At 45.8% G+C, this 19,239-nt stretch overlaps 1 protein-coding gene across 2 annotated transcripts in view; it reads left to right on the plus strand.

The window, feature by feature from the left end:
• Nucleotides 1-16,199, plus strand: part of MYBL2 (MYB proto-oncogene like 2) — a 382,491-nt gene extending 366,292 nt beyond the window's left edge. For both annotated transcript variants that reach the window (XM_069652342.1, XM_069652343.1), the window contains one exon: nucleotides 15,189-16,199. In XM_069652342.1, coding sequence (XP_069508443.1) covers nucleotides 15,189-15,317 — 129 coding nt within the window. In that variant the 3' untranslated portion in view covers nucleotides 15,318-16,199. The remainder of the gene's footprint in view (nucleotides 1-15,188) is intronic.
• The last annotated feature ends 3,040 nt before the right edge of the window (nucleotides 16,200-19,239 follow it).

The following is a 19,239-nucleotide window of genomic DNA, read 5'->3' on the forward strand; positions in this document are numbered from 1 at the left end:
CTGAAAATTGGAGCAGAAAGTAGCGATGCGGTGGGCAAGAGGTGCCAAGTAGTGGTTGAAAAGCCAGGGAGAAAGGTGAGACCCTTGGGGATCATCACAAGTAGAGAGATAGAAGAGAGGAAAGACCCCAGTTGGACCTGAGATGATCTGTGAGAAAGGTCAACCAAGCCAGAGCATGATCAGTGATAACCAGATTATCACAGAGGCGATTGAGCAGGATGGCATGATTAACCGTATCAAAAGCAGAGAATAGATCAAGGAGAATGAGAACAGAAGGAAGATTATAGTCTAGATTAGAGAGTAGGTCTTCAGGTGTGTTCAGGAGAGCAGTTTCCATGCTTCTGGCAGCTTTGAAGCCAAATTGGTGGTGGTGTAGACAACCAACAGATTCTGTATGCAGATTAAGCTGGGAGATGGCCAGCTTTTCCAGGAGTTTTCCCAGGAAACGAGTGATGGAGATTGGGTGATAGTTGGCCGGATAGGAAGGATTGCCAGAGGGCTTCTGATGAAGGGGGGTGCACAAGGGAGCGTTTGAGGTGGGGGATGTTCCAGTGGCAAAGGAGTGATTGCAGAAATCGGCCAAGGCTGGAGCAAGGGTGTCAATGTGGTCCTTGATGGTTCTGGATGAGCAGGGGAGAACCTGTTTTGACAAGACGTTCATAGACCGGACTTGTCTAGAAACCTAGACAGGGGAAAGGAGGAGGAGAGATGGCCTCAGGCGGGCCAGGAGTGGTAGAGGGTGGACAGGATGTCCCGAGTTTTAGTAGTGAAATACAGAGGGCCTCAGAGGGAACAGGAGAGGTAGAGACTTCAACAGGATTGGCCAACCCCTTGCAGATTTTGGAAAGTTTGGCTGAGTTGTTAGACGCTTCACAGAGGCAGGCTTGGATGGGGGCTCTCTTTTTAGGACCGAGTCCGTATTGCCTTTGGAGCAGGCGGCAGGCCAGTTTGTCAGGGGGGTCTGGAGGCTGATGCCCTCCACTTCCTCTCAGCTGCATTAAACTGGCGTTTAAGGATGGCAAGGTCTGTGTCCTTCCAAGAGTTGCTCTTGGATTTGGACGTCAAGTGGATCATCATGGCGGGGCAAGGACATAAGAGTGTTAGAGATAGAAAGGTGAAGGTTCGCAAGGGCTGTGTCGGGGTGTGAGTCTGCCATAGGTGCAGCAGGAGTGGTGGCGGAAGCTTCAACTGATAGACGCTTCCTTGCATGTCCCCCTTGCCTCGCCCCTGCACGTCCCCCTTGCCTCGCCCCTGCATGTCACCACCTTGCCTCGCCCCCCCCGCGCCACTTGTGTACAGGTGAAATATAAATGCTATATTAAATAATAGTAACACCTTCCACAAATTCATGAGTGCGATAGTCCAAGTGTTTCCTAGCATGCATCTACCCCAGAAAGGAGGATCTTGTATAGTACCACGCTCCTAAACCAAATTCAAATGGATTGTGTCCTCCAACATATACATCATCTTTGATATCTCATCCAGCTTGGGCTGCTTTCGGAGAATAAATTCTCAGCAGAGGGCGCCGTGCGTCGGAATGGATGTCCCTCGAAGGCCTCCGTCGAGGGTGATGTCATCGGGTGTATAAGTAGCACGCGCGGCGCCCTTTTGACTCTGTTCAGTTTTTCCACAAACGTGTTTGCCTCGGAGACTCGGCGCGTCTTGTTAGTATTTACTTACTACGCAGTTCTTCAAAAATCAAAATAAAATTATTGATAATGTCTTCGTCATCGACCCAACAACTTCTTGTTCGGGTTTTAAAAAAGTGCAGAGAATGAGATTCAAAAAAGTCCATCGTGGATCTGCATCGCTCGTGCCTATGGTGTTTGGGGAAGGCCCACGACACCGATTCCTGCTTGAAATGTCAGGCAATGACGAGTAAATCCCTGTGAGAAAGGAAGGGAAAATTTCAGGTAGGCCGTAAAACTAAAACTGATTGTTCCTCGACCATCGAGTCTGGAGATCTTTTTTCACGCCGAGGAAAACGATCAAGCTCCCGCCACTCGTCCTGCTCGATGAAACGATCAAAGAGATGGCACCATCGGTCGCCATCTTCTTAATCATCGTCGGACGTATCCCCCAGAAAATGTAAGTGCCCCACAAAACATTCTTCATCGGTAGAGTGGGAGGCATTTCGTATGAAAATGCTAGAAATTTCAAAGAAGGGCAAGCCTCCATCTGCGCCTTCTTCGGAAGCCCAGGTGATCGAAGAAAGACCATTGAGAACCTTCAAGGTCTCTGATGAAAAAGTCGCAGGAGTCGTGACGGGCACTCGAGGTCATAGCCATCGAAGACTCCATATACCTCGAAGAAGAAATCTTCGAAGATGACTGTCGAATCCTCGACGACGTCGGTGCCATTTCTTTCGATGCCTTTGTCAACGACACCAAAATCATCGGCGCCAAAAATTTTACTGTGGCTTCAACTTGGCCCTCTGAGCATGTTAAAACTGTCGAAGAGGCCAACACAAAGAGTCCCCAAAAGCCTACACCTTTGGTGTTTCCTGACAAAGTTTATACTCCTTTGCCTAGAAAGGAGTACTTTAAATCCTTCTCTTCGATTTTTGAGGAAGAAGAGCGGTCTGAGGAAGAGGAGGTTCCCTTTGGTCTTGAGTATGGAACCCCTAATGTGCTGTAATGTTTAATCTCAGAGGAGAGTAAGATGAGAAATATGGTTGACGATGCTAGTGGTGTTGACAAATCTCCTGAAACTTAGTTCGGTAGACTGGAGCCAGGGGAACACGCGGATTCCTCGTATCGGCACCTGATGTCAAAGATAGTTGAATACCTAGGTTGGGCTAAACCACCAGCTCAATACATCCAGGATGAACTTACTGCCTTACTCATATGCTGGACCAAAGTCTACCTACAGACCCAGTTTTACCCTTTCATATGGCCTTACAAAATAGGGTGGCCAGAAATTGTGAATCCCTGGATTCTATCCCTGCGGTGGATAAATCCCATACAAGAAAATACTGCCCTTCCGTTAACCCCGGCTATCTGTCCAAACACCCCACTCCCGAGAGTCTGGTGGTCCAGGCAGCCACAGCTACATCTAATAAAACGGCATACACTACCATCCCTCTTGATAGGGACGACATGCATGTGGATGGATGAGCGCGCAAGGTATTTTCAGCTTGGAGTATGGCCCTTAAGTCGGGCAACTCCACATGTGCCTTAGCCAAATTTTTGTACACTCTGTGGGAGTGCATATCAATGGCGGCAGAGCACATTCTAGAGGGGAGGAAAGCAAGGGTTTCCTAGCTATCATTAGGGATGGGAAAGAAGCCATACGTGAATCCCTTCAATCTGGACTAGACACTGCAGACAGCAGGTCTATGGCTAGAAGCACAGTTATGCGCAGATTTGCGTGGTTGCGGAAGTCTGGTTTCGCACAAGATGTACCTGCCTGTCTTCTAAACATGCCTTTTGATGGGTCTCACCTTTTTGGTAAACAGGCTGACGAGAGCCTTGAGAGGTTGCAGACCTCAAAGGCGGCTGCCAAATCTTTAGGGACTGCTGCTAGGCAACCTCCGCCTTTTCGTTCTTCACGACAACCATGGAGGGGGCGATTGTTACTACTCCTCAATTGGAAAGGTGAGAGGAATGGCCAGTCAGAGGCCAAAGAAGGAACCCTCGTGGTGGACGAGGAAAAAGTGCATCAAGAAGTCCCATATGACACCTGCCCAACAGTTCCAGTGCATTGAGCTGTATTAGACACATCCTTGAGAAAGAGCTTGCCCCCCCCCCCCCCAAGGTGAGGGCTCGCGGCATTCTCCAGATGGTAACACAATTCCAGAGTGCCCAGTCTTCCGGCCTTCGAATTCTTGAGGTTGCTCGGCCTTAAATTTTTCTGGTGCCAGAGGCCCCCCTGAGAATGATGTCCCTTCAGTGGGCTCTCGGAACCCAATGGTCCCAGTTATCAGGAAAGATGTCGGACCCACTTCAGATTCTGACCAGTCTCACACAGGATCTTCTGTGGTGGGTCAGCGAGGAAAATATTCTGAAGGGAGAACCCTTTTGGCAACCATGGCTGGAGAGAACTGTGACGGATGCCTCACTCACTGGGTGGGGAGCTCACGCCAACAATCTGACAATCGGCGGTCATTGGTCTCCATCGTTGTCCAAACTACACATCAATCTTTTGGAGCTGAGAACAATCAGACTAGCGCTGGAGGCTTTTCTGCCATTTTTACGGGGAAAGAATGTCCTGATAATGACAGACAACAGAGGAGGCGTACGGTCACTACCACTGTGCTGAGAGGCAATGCAGCTCTGGTATTGGGCTATTAAAGAAGGAATCTCCCTATCAGCAGTTCAACTATCCGGGAAGGAGAACACAGTGGTAGACGCTCTGAGCAGGCAGAGCAAAATCCCCCATGAGTGGGAATTAGCTCATGAAGTCCTTCAAGAGATCTTCACCCTTTGGGGAACCCTTCAAGTGGATCTGTTCGTAACCTGGGTCAACCTAAAGTGCGAGCAGTACTGCTAAAGGGAATTTCCTCCAAGAGGAACTCTAGGAGACGCCTGTGTGGTGGATTGGGAATTCCCACTACTGTGCGAATTTCCTCCAGTACCCGTCATTCCTCTGATTATCGGGAGGTTGAGAAGGTTTGGGAGATGTATGATCCTCATCGCCCCGGATTGGGCCAGCAGAACGTGGTTCCCGGACCTTCTGGACATGTCCATCTGTCCCCCGGTGCGTCTTCCAAAAAGGGAAGATCTTTTCTCGCGAGAGAAGGGTCGGGAGTCATGATGCCTACCCCCGGGGCACCTGACCAGGTCCAGCAACATGTAGGCATCAAGTTATTTTGAGCAAGCCCAAAAACCCCTGCTAGGGGCCGTTTGGGTGCGGTCCTGGCGCCTATGGCACCAGGCGCATAGAGTAGAACTTACCTGATGCAGACCATGCTGCAGAGCTCCAAGCCAGATGAGGCTTGGAAGGGACTATTTTACCTTGGGACAATTTTTTTACTCGGGTGGAGCTGGGGAGGAATACTTACCTGGGACTACTTTGGAGGCTATTAAAAACACGCCCGAAGAGCAGCACACGCTTCGCGTTATTCTGCATCCAGCAGCGTAACGCTCACCGTGTCTGCAAGCCTGCATCCAGTCTTCTGCCACGCCAGCCTCGAGTCTGCAGCACCTAGAAAAAAGGAGGAACAGAAGGAGAAGAGGTTAGAATAACAGCAAAACCTTCGATCCTTACCTGAATTCCGGATCCATCGCGCCTTCGAGCTTGAAGAAGCATTTTACGCGCGCCGCCTCGCCTGCTGCAGCGCCGCGCTGAACTCACGGCCTTCGCAGCATCCTCACGATCCGCCGCATCCTTCTGTGTGTTCCCGCTGCACTCTGGCACCTAAGGGGAACACAAGAACAGCACAGGTGAGTCAAGGGAATAAACTGAGGCAATAGTAACTACCCCCATAGACTTACCTGATTACCGCCGGGGGTACTATTCCTATTCACGGGTCGGCGCAGTCTCCATTGCATCCTCGCCGTACCTCGGCCCCTAAGGGGAACAAAAGGACAACAAGGTGAGACAAAGGGGAACTCTTCTCACCACAATAGACTTACCTAATTTTACCGCCGGAGGCATTATTCCCCGAACTTCATAGTTTCTCTCTACACCTGAATAAGGGAGCAAGCAACAGGTTACATTCTGGCCTTATTTTATTGAACTGTGTAGGATAAGCCAAATCCTTACCTGAACTACGTCTGCTACCACGAGGAACTCTTCGCTGGGGTCAAGCTGCAAACTGCAAGGAATCGGACAAGAGTGAAAGTCAGACATGTGAACTCTTACGAACTACATACTTTTCGGAGTCCATATTGTTCTGGAACTCACCAATTCCTTCGAGCCAGTGAACAACTGGTTATCAACGCGCCCCTGCGCTCAATGCAGGATGGAGAGCTCATCTTTTCAAACCATCAGGTGAGACTATATGAGGGGACATCAAAGGTGATCTGTGGGGAGAACAGCGGGGTGGGGGGGATTTACGCTCAACTCCACGGGTGGCTAATCCCCTTTCTCCATTTGCAGAAGAATATTCCTACGGGCCAAGCAAACGAAGCTAGGTAGGCCAGTCCAGTCCATCTCGGCCCTACGCGTCACATTGGTGGAGACCGCAGCTGTCCAGTTCAGATCGACGCCTCTGTGGGAGCCAGGTGAGCAGGTTCTCCATCCAGAGGTCAAGACTCTCAACCTTCACGCTTGGTTTCTGAAAGGTTGAGATACAAGGTATGGGATCATCAGGATGACGTGATGGAGGTGTTGCTTTCGGCCAGAAGGCCAGCAACAAAATCTGTCCGTTGCAGTTGGAATATGTTTTGCGACTGGTGCATGGAAAAGAATGTTGATCCTTTTCAATGTAAAATTCCAGATGTTTTATCCTTTTTGTCCGCATTAGCACATATAGGTATTCAGGTTGGCACCATTAAGGGCTACTTGGCAAGGATCTCAATCTTTTAAGTGCTCATCAGAGGAATGCTCCTATCCTATTTCAATACCCCACTAGTGACTTAGTTTCTAAAAGGGCGCACAAATGTGTTCCCTCATCTACTTTTCAGGTTCCGGTTTGGGACCTCAACCTGGTTTTGAAATTTCGGATGTGTACACCATTTGAACCTTTGCACACATGTCCGTTGAGGTTGTTAACCTTTAAGACAATACTGTTGGTTGCTATAACATCTGCCCGTAGAGTGAGCAAATTGCAGGCACTTTCTTCCAAGCCACCCTTTGCTATATTCCACAAGGACAGGGTTGTGTTAAGGGTAAAACCCTCCTCCTTGCCGAAGGTTGTTTTGGACTTTCATCTAAGTGAGGAAATTGTGGTACCGGCCTATCCTCCTCATCCTAGTAAGGAAGAGGAAAGGCTCGATAGGTTGGACCCTAGGAGAGTGAGCTTTTACATTTCCAGAAAGTCAAAATTGAGAGTGGACGACCAGCTCTTTGTAGGGTATACATGGCACAAACTAGCCCAAGGTGGTCATCAATACACACGTTTACTAAGCATTATTCTCTGGATACTTCCCAGGCTCAAGATGTTGCTTTTGATAGGGCAGTACTTTACTATGCATATCTAAATTCTACACCCTCCTCCAATCATGGATACTGCTTTGGGAGTTCGTCAAAGATGAGGAATACGTTGGAAGACACAATATATTCGAAGAACAAGTTACTTACCCCTGGTAACGTTCTTTCGAATGGATGTTCCTCAAACGTATTCCTAATCGCCCTCCCAACCTACCCCTCTGTAGAATTTCCCATGCTATTACAGCTTTCATTCCTCCAAGGCGTAGTATTGTCATGCCCGTAGGTAGTTATGGGAATTTTTGCTGCACGAGGAGGGGAAAAACAACTGAGGTCAACTGGCGCTGTGTGCTACTTTTAACATCCAATGACGTTGCCCTCGACGGACGCCTTCGAGGGACATCAACTCGAGGTTGGGCGCCCTCTGCCGAATATTGTGTTTTTTTTTTTAGAAGCAGCCGTAGCTTGACATCACATGTCAAAGATGAGGAATACGTTGAAGGAACCTTACCAGGTTCCTCCACTCGAAAGAACGTTACCAGGGGGTAAGTAACTTGTTCGACTGACAAACATTGCCTTTCCACCCTCAGTTTGGGACATAGGGTAAGAACATGCCTAATGGTTTCAACTTCAGTATGATCTAAATAAAGGATACCGGTTTCTTTTTATCTTCTGGTGGCCACCTACTATTGCATAGCATGGGAGTTGATTGTCTAACCGCCAAAAAGAATCTTCTTAGATAAGGGCTGGGTCATTTCACCAGATAGGGTTGGGGTTTGCCCATAATATGTTTGCTTTAGCTATTCCTGGATCGACAAGTGCTTAACTAGCTGTTCCAAATTGGTGCAGAAGACCCAGAGTAGGGACTTTTCACGCATTTGAGTGATTTGCTTTTGCGTGTCAAGAGTTGTATCCACTTCCCACTCTGTTCTCTCCAAAACTGGTACATGCAATATTAAGCCAATCCAGTTTTTAGGCTTTTCAGCAAAGCTACTACAGTTTTTGGAAACGTACTGTTTCGATTTAAGTCAATGTGACTGTTTATATTACTCGTAGAGTAAAAGTGGGTGTGGCGCAAGTGTTCCATTTTCATCCGTGTTTTTACTACCTCTCCTGCTTACTTCCTCTCCCAGAAGGTGGAGGATAGGTTTATTATGTTGCTTAAGAATTGTGAGCCATATAATCCTTTGCTTGATTTCTAGCATCGTTTTCAAGGGGTAAGGCACAGCTCGAGCCTGATTACACTTACTGGGACACCATTAGACACTGTCAAAATGTGTTGCAAGATTGAGCCTTCGTGGCGGTCCAACCAGCTCTTGTCTAGGTTCCCCCAAGCCTCCAATCCATCGAGGATCATGGGAACTATGTTTTGCCTATTAATAGCAGGCCTCTAATTCTAAAAGCACTTATGGATTGTGCAATATCGCCCCAAGTTTCCTAAATGCCTTCAGTTTTATGGCCGACATCGAATCCCGTTCAGTATGCTTATAGGAGATTAAACTATCCAAATAAATATATTTCTGAGGCTTGTGCAATCTTAGAACACATGCTATGCATAGGCCGACATATAGTGGAAGCTGTGGAGTATTACAGTTGTTGTTTTCGAAACTCGAAAAAGGGACATCGACAGGGTGTGCCAGTAATACTATCCGTAGTGTGATGTCCACTGTACCCATGGTCCTTCACGCGTCGAGGTCCCTCAGATTTTTTTTATTTTTTCCGCCATCGTGGCAGGCGCTTTTCGGCTAACCCCATTTGTTTGTTAAAAAATAAGAATAGTTACTCTTTCTGTCCTTTTCCAAACCAGCTTCGTCTATGTTGGGGAGAATTCTCAAAAATGTGCAAATTACCTTCTACCTTACAGACCCCCAGCTCTTTTGCTGGACTTCAGGACTTTACTTTCTAACCTGGAGAGAGTGAGCCCTTTTTCTCACTCTCGTGTATTTTAATAGTGATTTTGACCCTGTTTTTTTTTTTTTTTTTAACTTTGGAGTCAGACAACCTCCATATGCATCATCTTTTACATTGTGACACACAGCACCTTCAGTGCAGTGGCACAGGGCAGTCTTAGATTTCCCAACGGTTTAAATAACTTCTCTTGCTACATTTTGTAACTTTCTAGACCCAGCACACACTACCTTTACAATAGGGTGCCTGAGGGGTTACTTAGTATCCCCTTTGTCTAGTTACATGAGAAACATTTTTGTTACCCTTTCTACAATAAATGGCTGTTGGCAGTGGTTTACTTTTAACTACCATTGTGTGTTTTTACCACAGGCTGTGTTCGCAGCCACAGTAAGGCATGGGTGCCCATTTCGTCAAAATGGCCCGGTCTTCTTTGTTTGCCATTTCTTGTTGGAAAGTTCCTTCTTGAGATTTACTCTGCGTGCCCAACCAGGTTTGGTCCCTTTGTTCATTTTGTCTTTGGTGGGATTCACAAGTGAAGCCGGCCTCTGGTTCCAGTATGTCTGGCAGGGGCAGGAAGTAAGGGACATGCCCGAAACTCCCTGTGCTTAATCCCCTTGGTTACAAGAATGCACCCAAAGGTGATTGGCCAGCTGGCTGTCCGCCAAGGACAGCCACCCTGCTGTGTGATTGACAGCTAGGCTGCGTATGAATGGGGGAAACCTGCATAAAAGGCAAAGCTTTTTGGCTTGGAAGGTAGTCGACCACTGGACGAAGGAATCCAAAGAAGAACCTGGAAGAGAAGCCTGCTGCAACTCCTGGAACATTGGTTTTCCCAGTGAAGCTCTGCTGCTGTGCTCAAGCTCCGAATTCACCTCGACTAGAGAAGCCCTGCAAGGACGACTTCGTCCTTTGAGTTGGTGGGACCAACCAACTCCAAAGTAAGCCTGTCTGGACATCCTCTCGAAGCTGGCTGTACTTCCGCTGCTGCTGGAACCGAAGTGCCAGCGAGAGGAACACCAAATTGTGTGTGCTGCTTTTAAGTCTGACCTGAGCGCCAGGAAGATCCTCCGGACTTCCCTGATGCAGGACTGACAAAGTTTGAGCCACCTCAACAGAGTGCTTGACTCCAGAAGCAAGGAAAGTCCGAAGTGGTATCAGGGGACTGTGGTGTTTCTATTTGCTGTCAAACTAAGTTTTCCCCCTTGCTGCTGCTGACATTCCCATTGCAGGAACAGGATCTGCAGAGCTTTACAGGAACGGAAGCCAGCCGGGACCATTTCTTCTAACCAGAGGTACTGTAAAGTCTAAGAACTTGCCTCTTGTTGTGTAGCCTTGCTTGCTCTCAGTTGAGGCCTGTCTTGGGTACCTTGCAGAGTTGCTAAAGCTTTGCCCCTCACAAGCCTCCCAGCTTGTGGCCCTTCAAGTGTTCTATTTTTCTACAAACATTTCTACAAACATTGTGCAAGATGTTTTACCTACCTGCAAAGAAGATCTTCATCTCCCCTAGACATTGTGCAATTAACATTGGCTGTCCTGGCTCCCTGAGCGATTCCTCTTTACCTCTGACTTTGTGCTTTGACCTTTCCCCCAGGGAAGGGTTAATTTTACTCTGCATTGGAAGGTTTTTAAAAGTAGTTACCCGTTTGTGCATTATTTGTTAACCTTTATTTTATTCCTCTGTTCTATCTTTTACCACAAACTCATTATTGCTCTAAATGTACAATTGATAAATCCATGTCCACAGTGTCCTACCTATTTAAGTCAACTGAGGGTGTTGGAACTGTGTGTGCCACCCCCAATGGGTACCATCTGATTTAGAGAAACTAAGAGTGTGTTTTGAAGTGTATTGTAATTGTTACATATATTGCTCCCTTCTGAAGAAGGCTTATACAACTGACTGTGAAATAAATTAATAATTGTTGTATCAAGAAACCTTGAGTCTAAGTGTTTATCTGAAGAACTGCTACTGTGAAACTGTCACATTACTGCTCACATTGACCCCTCTTGATTAGCCTGGCTGCTCAGCCACAGTACCAATATGCATAGTTCAGATTTATCCCAAAAGTTGGGGTCCCTATTGCCAGGAAGTCAAGGTTATTATAGTGCACCCAAAGGGTACTGCATAAAATCTTGCCTAACAGATTACTTCATCGGCGCGATGGAAAAGATGGCCGTCTGATGAAGTCCCAGACTCGACGGACCCTTTCGGCATTGGAAGGCTGCACCTGGCCTAGGCCCTAGCAGTAGGGAGAGTGGGGGCTGGTCATTGTAGAATGCATCCCCCCTCCCCCCGGCTGCCATTACCCATTGACGAGGAGAACACTCCATTTAAGTTTTGCCCCATATGCAATAAATAATTCCTGTGGATAGACGAGCATCGGGTGTGCAATTTGTGTCTAGCGCGCAATCACGGCAAGGAGCGTTGTCGAGCTTGCAAGCTCTTCAAACCAAAAACTCCTCGAGACCGAAGAACTAAACGCTGGCCCCATCACGCCATGCAGGCCGAGTCCGCCATGAACGCGGAGGGAGCCTTCAGTGATGGCACCGTCCCAGTCTTTACAGACAGCAAAGGCGACAGAGACCCGGTGGGCTCCCAAGTGCAGGCCCCTTACCCCAAAAGACAGGACAGCAGTTCTGTTACAGGGATGACACCAGGTAGCGAAAGCACTACCACGACCCCAGGCACTAAGCACGTAGCCCGTGGCAAGGAGTCAATGTCGTCGACCAAACACCCTCACAGCGTCAAGGGGGAGGTCTACAGAATCCCTGTCCTCTGAGCACTCGAGGTCCTGATCGCCTCATGATGGGCCCCGTAAGTCTAAAGACAAACAAGACGCCGTCGTCAAAACATCGACCGAATGTCTGGAGATGAGGCTGCTTTCCGCCCGACGGCTGAAAGTCGACATCACACGTCGAAAAAAGGCTGTAAGCTCTAAAAACACTAGTTTATCCCCCCCCTAGTGAAAACATTTCCCAGAGGAGCCTGCTGAAGTTCAACGACTCCAAGAAACACTCCTCCAGGAGCCCCAATCATAAAGATAAGCCTAATAAGGACAAGCCTACCTGTACTCATAGGGAGAAACACTCTGTCCTCCAGGAGGAAGGTTCCTTGGCAGAAGCCTTGAAGACCAAAGGCCAGCCTCAAACTCCAGCCCAGTTTACACTCGGACAGAAATCTACCCCTCAACTCCCTTGTGTCATTCCTAGTGCAGCCACATGGACTGCTGAAGACATAGACAGGGTCATGACTAGGATGACCTTTATGGCCAATTTCTTTGGGAAAAAACACAAGCTTACCAGAACTTTCAAAGCACACCTCCTACAGCTGAGGCTTCCACCTCCCAGTCCCCAGTTAAGAAAGCTTGCCCTGATACTCTCCCTATTGTGTCCAGTCCAACCAATCCAAGGTGATCTGTATGATGATCACAAGGATGACAATAAAACCTATCAAGATACTGTACATGGAAGTTTGGCTGTTTTCGTACAGCTGGTCCTGTGGGCGACTCCTTTTTACTTCCTATTAATTTAAGTAACTGCAAAATCCAGTATTCATTAGTGTGGTTATCAATTGTCACAATTACTCTGAGTCAACGGTATAAAGCCTAAGCCACTGAAAGTTAAATTAAAAATAGAAGAGACTCCCTGAGAATGCGCCTGTTTTTCAAACTTGATTAGATTTTATTGTGTTAGAAGCCCTTGATGACACGTGTTTCAGCACAGCAGAGCCTTTTTCAAATCTGGGCTAAAGAAACAAACTGTCTTTGACAATTAGAACTGTATTTCAACAGATCTGCAATTTACCAGAAATAACCAGATCAAGCATCATAAATACGATTACGTTGAGTAATGTATCCCATATATGCTGCTGTCCACTCCACTATCTTATTGCCAACTCTGATATCTAATTGAGGTATGTACCTAGCTGTACCAAATGTCATCACATGCGTTTGTTTTCTTTGTATTTATAACCAATTCAGTCTCCAGAGCATATTACACTAACTTGCTCATTGATCTTTTTAGACCTATTTTAGTATGGTCCATCAATATTCTATCGTCTGTTCATGACAGTAAGGGGACATGCCTGGAGACTCATTTTGGGGCACTTATTCCAACATTTGCAAGTCTCTCCGGGAGATCTGCCAAATAGAGGTTAAACTGCAGGGGTGCCTAAACACACACTTGCTTTAGAAATCTACTTGTGCGTATGGAATTAGTGAAATGGCCCATCCCCTCTACACAAGCAGTCCTGTCAGTGTAACTGACACATATTAAGGAGATAATTGTCAATTCCCTATTTCTAAAGGTTAGCCCGTAATTTAGTTCTATTTACACTGTCAAATGCTGTACTTAAATCAGTATAGATGACGTAAAGCGGGCGCCCGCTCCCCAACTTACCTCTAGTGAGTTTGGAGTAATAAAAGGCTGTGTTGTAGAACAATTACTCCAAAACCCAATTTAGGTGACATGTAAAAAAGCATGACATTTGGCCCAAAAGTCTAGGGCACGCTGGAGACATTTAGCAGGGCTAATAGATGAGAATTAACTGCCTTATTTCTTGGACCATTTTTAAAAACTGGGATCATTAGTGATTGCTTATGAGATTGGGGTATTTTATTAGTGTCCACTATATCTAAAATAGTTTTTTTTAAAAAGACAGTTGCCCAGGCATTTGGATCATCCTTTACAACCAAATTAGATTGGCCAGGGGCTCTGGACCTTTTGAGGCCCAGTATTAATACTTCAGTGTCAGATACATCGTAGTCACTAAGGTCAAATGTGTCCGTAGGACTCTTCCAGCCATACTCTTGAACAGTGAAATGGATGGCCTTGACATACTCTTACTATTTGGAAGCTTTGAAATAATTTATTTGGGCCATATTGGCCCTGCTCGTGTGGTTATTCACTAGAGCCCAGAATGTATTTTCTGCCAAGATTTTTAACACTAGTTACCAATTTGTAATTCTGTCAGAAAATGTATGCTCCTTATCCAATTTCCATAGAGGTGTTTTTGGGCCCCATTTCCGATACCTTTTGGTTCCACAGTTAGCAAACTTCTTTTTTGGTGTGTATGTATAGAACTCCTAAGAAGTTGTCTCCGTTCAGCTATTAAGCTGTCTTAGGCATCCAGTCTAGCTTTTAACAAATTACTATTGGTGGGCTTCCCCAGTTCAGTATGATTGCAATCCAGCTATGGGAGTCCATTGTAGAGCTGGGTACAATAGGTTGGTCAACTTCCCGAGCCTCCTTAAGCCCGTAGTTTGAGTCCGATATACCTTTTAAGTCCAATATATGCGACCACCCTGATTACTGGCAGTGATCCTTCTATACATAGTTCTAAGGGCCCTACAGAAAATCATTTGAAACTTTTACGATAGTATGGTCACAGTTTGTGGGATTAAGTCATTTCAATAATGTTCTCCCAATTGCAGATGTCTACGCAAAATCAATTGATAGTTTATTGCCCATGTGCGACGTAGGATGGTAGGCAGTAGCGACCTTACCACGCTCATTTACCATCAACAGCCCGTTACTGGCCATAAAAGTAATTCATTCTGCTCCCAAAGCATCCCCCTTCTGGGTAGCCAGTGCACCTTTTGGAATTTCTTGTGCATCATTCTCAAAATGCGCATCATCATATGGGGGCCGCATTGGGCATTCAAATCCCCACCAATCATTTTATGGTTGCCATGTATGTATGGCTTATCAGTATATCGGCTAGTTCATTCAGAATGTTTCCTTGATGCCCAAACTGCAGATGACGATCATGCAAATTGTAATTGGTTATTTATAACGCACTTAATACCCAGAGGTTTCTAAGCGCGGACCCGGGGATCGAACCTGTGTTGCACTGTGTCGTCTTGTTTCCAAGGCGAGCGCACTGCCCTCTTCCCCTAACACACCATGAGTCCGGAAACTCATTAAATTGCAAAGATACTGTTAAAGGTAATGCCTCCTAACTTGAAGGTCAGCTGACTGTGACACCCCCGACCCTCTCGACTCTATATTTGTACCATCTCCAATGTATGTTGCTATCTACAGATTACTCGCGCTTGCCAGCCTTTATTACAAGCATGTATGCTTTACCCTTACAGTTCCTGAGAATTTAGACCGCTAGAGGCATTCATGCTTGCAAGGGTTTTGGAAATGTCAAATTGATGCTTTTTAAAAAAAAATTAAGTATATTTACTTGAGAACATTTCCTGTATGTTGCTTGTTTGTTTGCTAACAATGTTTACTTTCCTTTGAAGATGTCTAAAGAATGGAAAGCTGTAGCTTGCGGTGGGACAAAGGACCAGCTAATCATGCAAAAGAAAGCAAGACTCATCTTCAAGACATTTAAGCACAGTCACACATCTCGGACATTGATCCTATCCTGAGTGTGTATGTGGTTCTGAAGGAAGAAATACTTCAAGAATGTATTTGGGAGCAAATCAGCCCCCCTACATTAAGCCAAACCATGCACCATAGGAAACATTGAACTTGGATTACATTCTAAAGATGCTACTGTAGACTGACTGATCATTCCTTCTGATTATCTGAGAATGTTTTGAGAATTTTATATTTTTTTTTATGATGTTGTACACCTCCTCTGGATTGTTAATGTTCTAATTATCAATTGAAGCTGCTACAGGGAGTTTCCGACTCTGGATTCACTGGCGCATATTCAAGACAACGTTCTGCACTGTTTTTTTTTTTTTTTTACATTTTTTAAGACCTCTATTTTTCAAAGGGTAATGCAGAAAGACGGTTTGGAATGCAATGAAGCAGAAAGAGAGGTGGGCTGCGATCGTCGGTGCTCAGAAAATCATTGCAGTTAGTGTCTTAAAATGGCCATCAAATCAAAGGGCGTGGGACAAAGTTAAAGCATTTTTAACAAGCTTTAGAATTCATCTGGTCATGTGATGTCCTTGAAATGTCGGAAACGTATTTCCTCTACAGACTCTAGCCTCCCTCGCAGCAAGTGAGACATGGGTTGCTGCCACCACAAATGGACCAGTTCACCTACATTACAAATGGGAAAAATAAAGATGTCTTAACACTTTTTTACTTTTGGCCCAAATTCGTTGGAAACTTTAAATCTTTGTGCAAATCTTGGTTATAACAATTCTCTCCCTCCCTCACCCCCCCTTTGTACATTTTACCTGAAAAACAGTATTTGTGTTGAAGACCGGAAATGCTCATATTTTGCATTTTTCTATAAATGCCAGTTTCAAAAACATAACTTATGTTGCCTAATAAATGTGACAAGCTGACCTACACATCTTGGAGACTATGAATGCATTTCAGTCCATGTTGGGGAAGAATTAGTGCAATCCAACTGGTGTGGGACGACACAAGACTTCTCTGGGTATTAGGTAACCCACCTTTTAATATAGGCCTGTACTACACAAGTTGCTAGTGTGACTGAGCAGCCAGGCTCATCTTAAGAGGGGTAATGTGAGCTGTACAATGAAATCTGTAAATAAAAGTATCCAAGTAAACACTTACACACTTAGTTATAGTTTATTTATACACGACGATAGTCAAACCATTATTTAAAAAGCAGTAATTGACTAACATTAATCCCAAAGTAGGATTCAATTGAAAGTGAACAATAAAGCAGGTGAGTAGTTCATATTACACCTGTTCCAGCACCCGTAGTTGACCTCATTTGAGGTCAGCATAGCATTTATATTGTATCACCTTTGCAATATTGAGTTTTTCAAAGAAGGAAAGGTTGGGCTTCGAGCAGAACAGACTGATGGGTTATAAGAACAGGTATATTCTCCCAAAGGGATGCAGACGGTCAATTATCCCAGCATTAAAATGTTCAACGTTTAAAACCTGTAAGGGAACAAGCACTGCCAAAGTCAATAGGTTTGAAGGAGGCCTTTATGGAGCCAGGGCAGCCAAAGTCAAATGACAAAGTCAAAGTTCGGATGCTCTCCTTAGAAAATTGTTCTTAAATAGTCAGTGTTCAAAATAGAAATCACAGCAACTCAAGGAGTCACTTTTGCAAAGCACAGGCTGTAATGCCAATAAAGGTAAGTTGAGGTCAACTTAGTGTAGGGTTAAATCCCACTCCCAAAGATAGGAAGCATGGCAAATGGCAAAAGGATAAAGCACACCAAACCCCACAGTACCTTTTGAAATGAAGTTGTTCCAGCTGGTTGCCTTTACGATGCAATGCAATAGACCCTTATTCCTGGTCCTTGGTCGTGGTGACGAAAGGGAGGACGTCTGGTGGGCTCCTGCAGCAGCACTCGAGAGAGGGTCTCGGCCCCAATGGATTTGTTGATTCAGCAGCCATTTGTGATTTTGGTGCCTTTTTCTCAGTGCCAACGAAAAGCTGTGGTCAGGATTTCATTGATACCTCTTTCCAGGACTCGGTGAGGGGACTCTAGACGTGGATTTCTTGCTACGATAGGGTCCTCAAGATGCCCTTGAAGATCTGGCTAGACTCGGACTTTGGAAGGCAATGCACTCAAAAGTGGTCGAGGTACCCCGGGTATTGGGCTTCTGCAGCCTGGGAAAGTCGCAGCAAGTAGGGGTTGCGCCAAAATAGTTTGTCTCGAGGCTAGTTGGTCCCACCAGCCTAAGGGAGGAAGTAGTCCTTTACGGGTCTTCCCTGTTGATTCAAAAATGGGGTCAGCACAGTTGCAGGGCTTCACCGGACACTTGGTGGTCCAGGAGGGTGCTGCTAGTGTTTTCTCCTGTCTTCTGCTTCGGATGTTGTTCTCCAGTGGTCGACTCTACTTAGTTCCAAAAACTAAAATTTTTATGCAAGTTCCCATTCGTTCACAGCCCTAGGCTGTCAATCACAGAGCAGGGTAGCTGTCCTGCAGGACAGCCAGCTGGCCAATTGGAACTGGTTTCACTCATGCACACCTAGAAATGCAGGACAGGGAAACTTCGGGACCCTCCCTCACTATCTGCCTTTCCAGGCACACTGGAGCCTGGATGGGCTTCAGGGCTCAAGCCTGCCAAAGGCAAGACACACAAAGGACTCAAAGCTGATGCAAACAGAGTAAAAGCCCAGAAGAAACTAACAAGAAATGGCAAAAAAGACTGGGGCCATTTTGAGGAAATCGTCACCCTTGGGTGCAGCACTGCAGCTTTGGTATTAGCCTTGAGATACATGTCTTTGGGAAGTAAAAAAGGAAACTGCTGCCATTCAAGTGAGAAAGTGTAACAAAATGTTACATAATGAATGGGTTACAAGAATTACTAGGAACCCACCTAAAAGCCCCCCACCCAGCACTCCACATAGGGTGGTGTGTTCTGGACCCATAAATTAAAGGTAAGTAAGACAGGCTCATCTTAACTATTCTTGGGAACAGTAGTTCACCCAAGAAAATGTAGTTAAACATTAAGAGGCGTCCAAGGGACTTCTCAGTGGCACTTTACAAAAGCTGCTGTGCGTCACAATGCAAAAGCAGGTGCCTATGGACTTTACCAGACTCCATAAAACAGTAAGGAACATCGCAAATCCTAGTCAGGAAAACGTGTGAGGAAAAAGGTCCCACTCCCTCAGGAGTAAAAATTAAAAAGCCCAGAGTCTAGCAAAAGGATATGTGATTCTGTAAGGTTAAAGGGAATTGACACAAATGAACATTCTCCCTTAAGGTCCCACACAGTCTTTGTTTTTATGTCCCTGGAGTAGAATCTTTACTGGTACACCAAAAAGAAAGATAAAAGGGAAATATGTTGGACTACGAACCAAGAAATGAGAAGCCCATCACGACCAGACCTAACTGTGTCTGTGTTGCAAACAGTTGAGGCTAATCCCAGTAGAAATTTCATCAAAAGTGCAAAGTGAACAAGCATACTCCCTAACTGTGATCCTGCGGATGAGTGTTCAGCCCCTGTACATGTATTTAGATGTTCCCTTTTAAGTTTAGTGTGTGGGGTAGACTAGTTGCCATCTAATCAACTCAATGAACTGCTATAAAGTATGCCTTGGAGTCTACTGCCTAAACAGGCCATTTCATAGGAAATGGCTCCCCCAGCAGGGTTGGCATCTAAAAGGCCAGGGCCTATATCGGTCTTGTACAAATCTCTTCAAAAAAGGTCTTGAGAGTTTGGTGTAAACAGTCCCGAATGGCTTGCTGAAGTTTACTAAGCAACTAACTGGCTCTGACTGGTCTGACCACTTCAGACATATCTTACACACAGATCTTGTTATCTGGAAAATCATGCTAATACAATGAGGCTTGCATTTAGTGTGCCGTCTAATGTGAAAGCGCACACACGGAAAAGGCCCTGCTACAAAATCCAGAGCCCCCACCCACAATTGTCAGAGAATGCCCAAAATAAAAG

Source organism: Ambystoma mexicanum, chromosome 3p (assembly GCF_040938575.1).
Source record: "Ambystoma mexicanum isolate Mex_15411 chromosome 3p, UKY_AmexF1_1, whole genome shotgun sequence".
Lineage (NCBI taxonomy): Eukaryota > Metazoa > Chordata > Amphibia > Caudata > Ambystomatidae > Ambystoma > Ambystoma mexicanum.